The 7,468-nt window shown below is 54.1% G+C and overlaps 1 protein-coding gene across 1 annotated transcript; it reads left to right on the top strand.

The window, feature by feature from the left end:
- Positions 1-3,262: 3,262 nt before the first annotated feature.
- On the top strand, positions 3,263-7,305 carry SEPMUDRAFT_148376 (uncharacterized protein). The gene is made up of 2 exons (XM_016904883.1): positions 3,263-4,238; positions 4,320-7,305. Exons 1-2 carry the CDS (start codon positions 3,825-3,827, stop codon positions 7,071-7,073), a joined length of 3,168 nt encoding a protein of 1,055 aa, XP_016762872.1. The 5' UTR covers positions 3,263-3,824; the 3' UTR covers positions 7,074-7,305.
- Positions 7,306-7,468: the final 163 nt, after the last annotated feature.

The following is a 7,468-nucleotide window of genomic DNA, read 5'->3' as shown; positions in this document are numbered from 1 at the left end:
GTCGTCTCCTACTAATATATATAGTACGTATATATATATATATATATATATATATTAGAGCTAGACTATACTAGAATACTTATACTATCGAAAGAGCTAGACTCTATTAGAAGAGTTTAAGAGATATACTATAAGAAATATAATTTATCTTATAAGATAACTAATATTCTTACGTTTATTCTATATCTATAGCTTTTTCGATATAAAATAGCTATAAATGATTCTCTTATACTATAAACGTTATAGAGTATAGCAATATACTAGAAATAAAGTAATATTGTATAATAAAAGTCCCTATTGTATTACTATTTACTATTACTATTACTATTTCCGTTACTATTACTACTTCCTAGAAGGTCGATAGTAATAGTAATAGTAATAGTAAATAGTAAAGGTATAATAGTAATTACTATTACTATATAGTAATTACTATTTACTAATTACTAAGGTTTGGACATCTCTGCCCATGGGCCATGATGATTGGGACCATTAGAGGAACCTAGCCATGTAGCTGGTATGCCTTGGCACAGCCATTCATGGCCAGGCGCAAATAGATGCAGCCTTTGAACATGTGTTTCGGGTGGGGAGAGGGAGAGGGAGAGGGAGAGATAGAGAGATAGAGAGGAATGCGATGATAAGGTACCGTCGCCGATGACTGCTTTGTCCCGCCGATCGCGAAGCCCAGAGTTGCGGAGTGCCGTCGTGTTACCACTCATTGGGGCCAATCTGTATATCCTTGTCCTGCTGCTGCTAGCATATCAACTAGCAAACGGTCCTTGTGTGTGTGCGTGAGTGTGTTCTAGACCTCACATCCTGGGTCGTAGGACGAGAAAAAGTGCTACCTCTCCATGTACCTCCTACCTCCTAGTTGCGGCTTTTCCAAGGTACTTGCAAGATGGAAGAATGCACTCTCGGTATGCGTGCGAATAGAGAGTGAGAGAGAGCGAGAGAGAGCGAGAGAGAATATGTCTGCTACATCTCAGGCCTCTGCGATGAGTGGATGCCTTAGGCATAAGGGTCTTGCTCTGATGCCTTGGAGAGTACATGTACCGATGTCGCCACTACACCGCTTCGGCGCTTCTGAGCCCAGATAGACGGAGCCGGGAGAAGCTAATATGAGAGATTTATATTAATTTGTGGCCTGCCTCCACAGTCGAATGGGTGTTGCGAGTGGTGGCAACAACCAGTCGTTCGTCCAGGCCACGATAAGGCGGAGCTACCGTACCGTACCGTGCTATTTTATTAATTGCATGAAAAGAATATGCATAATGCAGCTCACCGACATATCATCTCACCCGCGTGAGCGCCTGCCCTTGCCCGTACCTGCGTCCCGTGCCTTGCTTGACGTGGCGAGGTCAGCCATTGTCCAGTGAGAACGCAGGTCCGCGAAATGGGTGGGTAGAACCTGGTACACGTACACCACGGAACATGCAAATTTCATGTCAAAATTGCCGGGGGATGTAATAGGTACCGAACATACGTGTTCAGTGCAGTCAGCAACGGGACAAAAAAAAACCAAACCAATAATGCGAGCAAGTGTGTGTGATGCAGGCGGCTGAATACATCACAGGTCGGCAGGTTACCTACATACCGTAGGTACATAGGTGTACCTACGTAGGCATCAATCGTGGTGGCGGTTGTCCAGCTGCCAATGACACGTCTGGTTTGCCACGAAATCCCGGCCGGGGAGCAGGCTCCTAAGCACCAGCAGGAATTGATGACACTACTTGACAGAAGTTGACAGGACGTGGCAGCGGAAGTGGTTGTTGAGGCATGCATGTACACGCATGGATGAGCTTGTCGCTTGCTCGGAGGAAATCTCATCATCGGATGCAATACAATACATGTATGTACCTACAGGTACCTATAGTATACAGCGTAAGCACGCGGAACCAGCAGATCTGTCGCTTCGTTTAGATCCCTCCCGATGAGGGAGTCCGAAAGAGTGCGCCAGGATAGATAGATTGTCCATGGCTCCATGGACCGTCGCACCGATCGTAGCGGAAGGATAAAAATGCATGGTCAGATGGGGGGAAGGGAGGGGGGCGATACGATAGCTACGGTACCGCGCTCGTAGCACAGCAGCAGGCCGCGACGACCAGCATGGTGCAGCAGTGGCGGAGAGGAAGCAGTATGCATGGATGGCATGCATGCACGCATGGATGGCGTCAAGAGTGCCGACATGAGAGAGAGGCAGTGGAGGCGCACTAGGTACAGGTCTGTAGAGGTAGCTATCTACTGCAATAACTGTACATACATGTATACTCCTAGGTTCGCTGCTCGCTACAAACGGTACATACAGGCGGGTAGTGCTAGGAGGGGATGGGGATGTAGGAGGCAAGGTACTATACCTAGGTAGTTAGGGGAAGTGTGGAAAGGGAGGGCATCCATCCACCCATCCGTAGGAAGTAGTAACTAGTGCATCATACACGGCCGTCAGCTGGACAACAGAGCGACTCACCGCGTGACGGGTGGGCACTGGCTCGGGATGGCAGTAGGCTGGTAGCGTCAGCGTGAGCGTAAAGGCCTTGCAGCGCCAGTAACAAATGGGAAAGCAGCCAGCGAGCAAGAGGGCCGGAAGTGGGCTAGCACAGGCTAGCAGATCGCAAAAAGAGGCCCCTAGTCGCACATCGTCTGGGCCTAGACTGAGAGTCTAAGAGTCTAAAGAGCCAGAGCCAGAGAGCTAGAGCCTGTGGTGCACTGGTGCTCATGCGGCTGCGGATGCGGATGCGGGTAGGGAGGGAGTTGAAGGAGGGAGGTTACTGGAGGCTGCCTGCTCTCTGCGCTGCTGCTTTACGCTGCTCTGCTGTCTGCCAATGTCTGCTGTGCTTGATGAGCCTGTGAGCCTGGTAGGAGGTAAGCCTGTGAGCCTGTCTGCTGGTGCTGCTACTAGGAGGTACTGCTGCCACTGCTGCTGCTGCACTGCGCCGCGCCGTCTGTAGTCTGCGCATATGCGGTCTGTAGTCGGTCTGTTGGTCGTGTGGTCTGGTGGTCGGTGGTGGTGGTGGTGGTCTGTGGTTTGCTGCCGCCGCCGCGGTCTATTGCGGTCTGCCGTCTGCTCGCTGCTACCAGTAGTGAGTGTGACCAGTGACCAGTAACCACCGCCGGCTGCTGGCTGCTGGCTGCTGGCTACTGCTGCTGCTGCATCTTGTTCTCGAATCTACCGTACCGTACCGCACCTACGTCTCTCTGCTCTCTGCTCTCCCTCTCCCTCTCCCTCTCCCTCTTCTCTCTCTTTCTCTCCCCCTCCCTCGCTCCCTCTGACCGATCTTCCTCCTTCTTCCACCAGCACCACCACTACTACTACCTTACTATTCATCATGCTGTGGTCCAAGTATCGCCCGCCAGACTGAAGTAACTGGTCTTTTTTCCGTTGCTTGCGCTTCCTAACACTACAGTCGGTCGCTACCCGCTCTGCGCTGCTCTGCTCTGCACTGCACTGCTCTGCACTGCTCTGCTCTGCTCTCCTCTGCTTTGCTGTCTTGGTGGATCAATCTCTTGGTGCACGCACGCACCTACCCACCCATCCACACGCCCGCCCGCACGCACGCACGTTGGGAGGCGGCGGACTGCTGTTGGTCGCGGCCTTGGTACATTACTCGGTGGAGAGGTGTTGCGCTGCTGCCGCTGCTGCTACTACCGCTGCTGCTGCGTGTTTCATACATACTGCCTGCCTGTCTGCCTGCCTGCCTGTCTATTTGCCTAAGGTACCTAGAAACTCAGCTCCTCTACCCGCCTGGCCCAGCGACCTGGTGAGGCGCCCGGCATAGCGTCGACGACTGCTGCCCTGCCCTGCCTGCCCTGCTGCCCACCTTTCCCGCACCATGGCCGAAACGGAGATGGCGAATGCGAATCGCTCTCAGACGGCGTGGGTGTCGAATCCTACCGCCAGCAGGATTCTGAACTACCTGCAGATCGCCTACCCCATCGTCCTCCTGGTCCTCTACCTCACCACCTTTACCGTGCGCAGCGTCGTTACCGCCCGCAGCGATCATGATACGCACCAGCAGCCCGAACAGCTGGGGCCGGGGGGCAAGCCACTGCCTAAGAAGAAGCATACTACACCCAAGAAAGAGTCGGAAATCACGCCAGACCTGGACTTTGCGCGCCCCCGCAAGCTGCTCTTCGAGTGGCTGTCGGTGGGCGTGGTCCTCTCGCTGAGCGCCAATATACTCGTAGTCGTCGTGCACGCCATATCGGCACGCCACGAGGGCTGGTGGTGCGGTCAAGCACCGACGGTATGTCTCTGTGTGGGAGCTTCGAGGCGGCCGCCATTGCACGGCCGCAATGGCAGCAACATATGCTGACGCAACAGATAGATCTACTTGGTGGGCTCCTTCATGGTCTACATACTACTCATCATCCACATGATCGAATCGAAGCCCTCGCCCACCCTGGCGCACTTTGCGACATGGGTTACCGCAATCCTCATGGAGACCATTCTGCTGGGAGCCTCGTTCGCCGTGTACACCTCTGAGCACCGCGAGCCAAAAGCTGGACATCCTCGTGGGGGGGAGCTGCGGAGGGACATGTCGGAGTGGGAGATTACCGAGGTGACGATCGACATTATCCGCATTTTCATCCTGCTCGCGCTAGCCGCCTTCTATACGCTGTTCGTCTTTCTCCACGACCTGGTCGTCCATAAGCGGTCACCATCACCACCACACGCCGCCTCCGAGGGCGACGAGACCACGGCCCTACTGTCGAATGGTCACGCAGACGAGACCGGCGGCAATCATCATCATGGCGCGGCCAACGGCACCACGCATGCGGCCTACGGCGCCACCAATGGCAAAGCGCACGGACCTGCTGGTGCCAGCAACGGACAGGGCCGTCGCCGCCACGAGGAAGTGCCCGCGGGATGGGAGAAGCCCAAGCAGACGCCCTCCCGGAGCTGGTGGGAGTACATTCGAGCATATGCCGTCTTCCTGCCCTACATCTGGCCCTCCAAGGAACCCAAGTTGCAGCTCAACTTTGTCATTTGCTTCGTCATCGTCTTCATCCAGCGTGGCATCCAGATCTTGGTCCCTATCCAGCTGGGAGAGATTACCAGGATCCTTGCGGAAGGCGATGTCTACATGCCCTGGATTGCCATCAGCCTGTATATCGTCTACCGTCTGTTCCAAGGCTCCAATGGGCTGCTGGGCGCTGCCCGACAAGTGCTATGGATACCCATTGAACAATACTCCTACCGGGAGTTGTCGGTGGCCGCATTTGAGCACGTCCACGAGCTGAGCCTAGACTTTCATCTGGGGAAAAAGACGGGCGAGGTATTGTCTGCGCTGGGCAAAGGCGCATCACTCAATACATTCCTGGAGTCGGTCACGTTCAACGTGCTTCCCATGCTCATTGATCTGGGCGCTGCGTTTGTCGTCTTTCTCGTCGAGTTCGATGCCTACTATGCATTGGTGATCGTCGTCGTCACCTTCTGGTACATCTACATCACGATCCGCATGGCGGCTTGGCGCGCCGAGATCCGTCGAGAGGCCACCAATGCGAGCAGAGAGGAAGATGCGGTCAAGAACGACTCCATGATGTCCTACGAGACGGTAAAGTACTTTAACGCAGAGGCATACGAGTTCAATCGCTATCGTGAGGCGGTCAAGAAGTACCAAAAGGCCGAGTACCAGGTCACGTTCTCGTTGGCCCTTATGAACACGATTCAGAATCTGGTCTTTATGTTTGGCCTCATTATTGCCAGTCTCCTCGCGGCCTACCAAGTCACCACGGGCCTGCTCGGCGTAGGCAAGTTTGTGCTGCTCGTCACCTACATGACGCAACTGCAGGGCCCACTGAACTTCTTCGGCACCTTCTACCGCATGATCCAGAACAACATGATCAACTCGGAACGGATGCTCGAGCTGTTCAAAGAGAAGCCCACCGTAGTCGACAGCCCGGACGCTCAGACCCTGCCGTCGTGCGAAGGTGAGATTCGGTACAATCAGGTGCAATTCTCGTACGACAATCGGAAACCCGCATTACAAGGTCTCGACTTTACCTGCCCGCCGGGCACGACGACTGCACTCGTGGGAGAGTCAGGGGGTGGAAAGTCGACTGTATTCCGGTTACTATTCCGATTCTACAACACACAGGAGGGGGTCATCCAGATTGATGGCCACGACGTGGAGAATGTCACCATTGACAGCTTGCGGCAGCACATTGGTGTGGTACCCCAGGACACGGTGCTGTTCAATGAGACACTCATGTACAATTTGAAGTACGCCCGGCAAGATGCGACAGATGAAGATGTGTTTGCAGCGTGCAAGGCTGCCAGTATACACGACAAGATCATGGGATTTCCAGATCAGTATGATACCAAAGTGGGCGAGCGCGGTCTGAGACTCTCGGGAGGCGAGAAGCAACGTGTCGCCATTGCTCGTACCATCATCAAGAATCCGCGCATCATCCTGCTCGATGAGGCCACTGCTGCGCTGGATACCGAGACGGAAGAACACATCCAAGAAGCACTGAAGACACTCGCGCACGGTCGGACGATGCTGGTGATTGCTCACCGACTGAGCACCATCACCATGTGCGACCAAATCCTAGTCCTGCATCAGGGCAAGGTGGCGGAACGTGGCACACACACGGAACTGCTGGGACAGAGGGGCAAATATGCCAGCATGTGGAGGAAGCAAGTACGGGCACAGCGAGCGGCAGAAGAGGCCAAAGTGCTGAAAGAGAAGGCCGACAGGCTCCGGCGGGAGAGCATGGATAGCAGCGCGGTTCGTACTCGGCAGAGCAAGGATGAAGATACGCCCCCCAGCAGTGACGAGGATGAGCACGCACGCAATAAGCAACCGGCAGAATACGGTGGTGGTGGAGGTAGTGGTAGTAGTGAGCTGCAGAGTGCACTCTCCTTGTCGCCGAAATCGGCCATTCCGCATGCTCACATCTCTTCGGTGCTGGGGGGAGGTCGGGGAGATACAGGCACGGATACGCGACCGCAGCTCGAGGCATTGAGGAGCGGTACCGTACGGTCACCCTCGCCGGTGGTGGAAGAAGAAGGACCTACTCGAAAGCCAGCAGCAGCAGCAGCAGCAGCACCGCCACGACCAGCAGGACATCCTTAGTCAGGACTGATGGAGATGGAAACTTTTACAAGGGGTCTGGTGGCGGAGCAGCGAGTGTATGGATGGCTGCGTGATGTTTACATTGATGCAGAAGGACGGGAAGCAGAGAGAAGAAGGATCAGAAAAGGCTGCTGACTGAGCAAGCGCGTGATGATGATAGATGAGAAGAAAGTGCGCCTCCAAAGTTTCAGGCTTGGTAAAGGACGGGCATTGCAAAAGCATCAACTTAATTGGCGTTTTCTCTCTCTCTCTCTCTTCGTTTCTCTTTCTCTTTCTCTTTTTCTTTTTCTTTTTCTTTTCCTCTCTCTCTCTCTCTCTCTCTCTCTCTCTCTCTCTCTCTCTCTCTCTCTCTCTCTCTCTCTCTCTCTCTCTCTCTCTCTCTCTCTCTCTCTCTC

Source organism: Sphaerulina musiva (genome assembly GCF_000320565.1).
Source record: "Sphaerulina musiva SO2202 unplaced genomic scaffold SEPMUscaffold_3, whole genome shotgun sequence".
Classification (NCBI taxonomy): Eukaryota; Fungi; Ascomycota; class Dothideomycetes; order Mycosphaerellales; family Mycosphaerellaceae; genus Sphaerulina; species Sphaerulina musiva.
Note: the sequence above shows the minus strand (reverse complement) of the source record. Positions and strands in the feature narration are given on the sequence as shown.

Excerpts from the sequence above, each read along its gene's own strand:
- SEPMUDRAFT_148376 (XM_016904883.1), top strand. The coding sequence starts at position 3,825 with ATGGCCGAAACGGAGATGGCGAATGCGAATCGCTCTCAGACGGCGTGG. Across the intron at positions 4,239-4,319 it reads GGTGCGGTCAAGCACCGACG|ATCTACTTGGTGGGCTCCTT; the intron begins GTATGTCTCTGT and ends CGCAACAGATAG.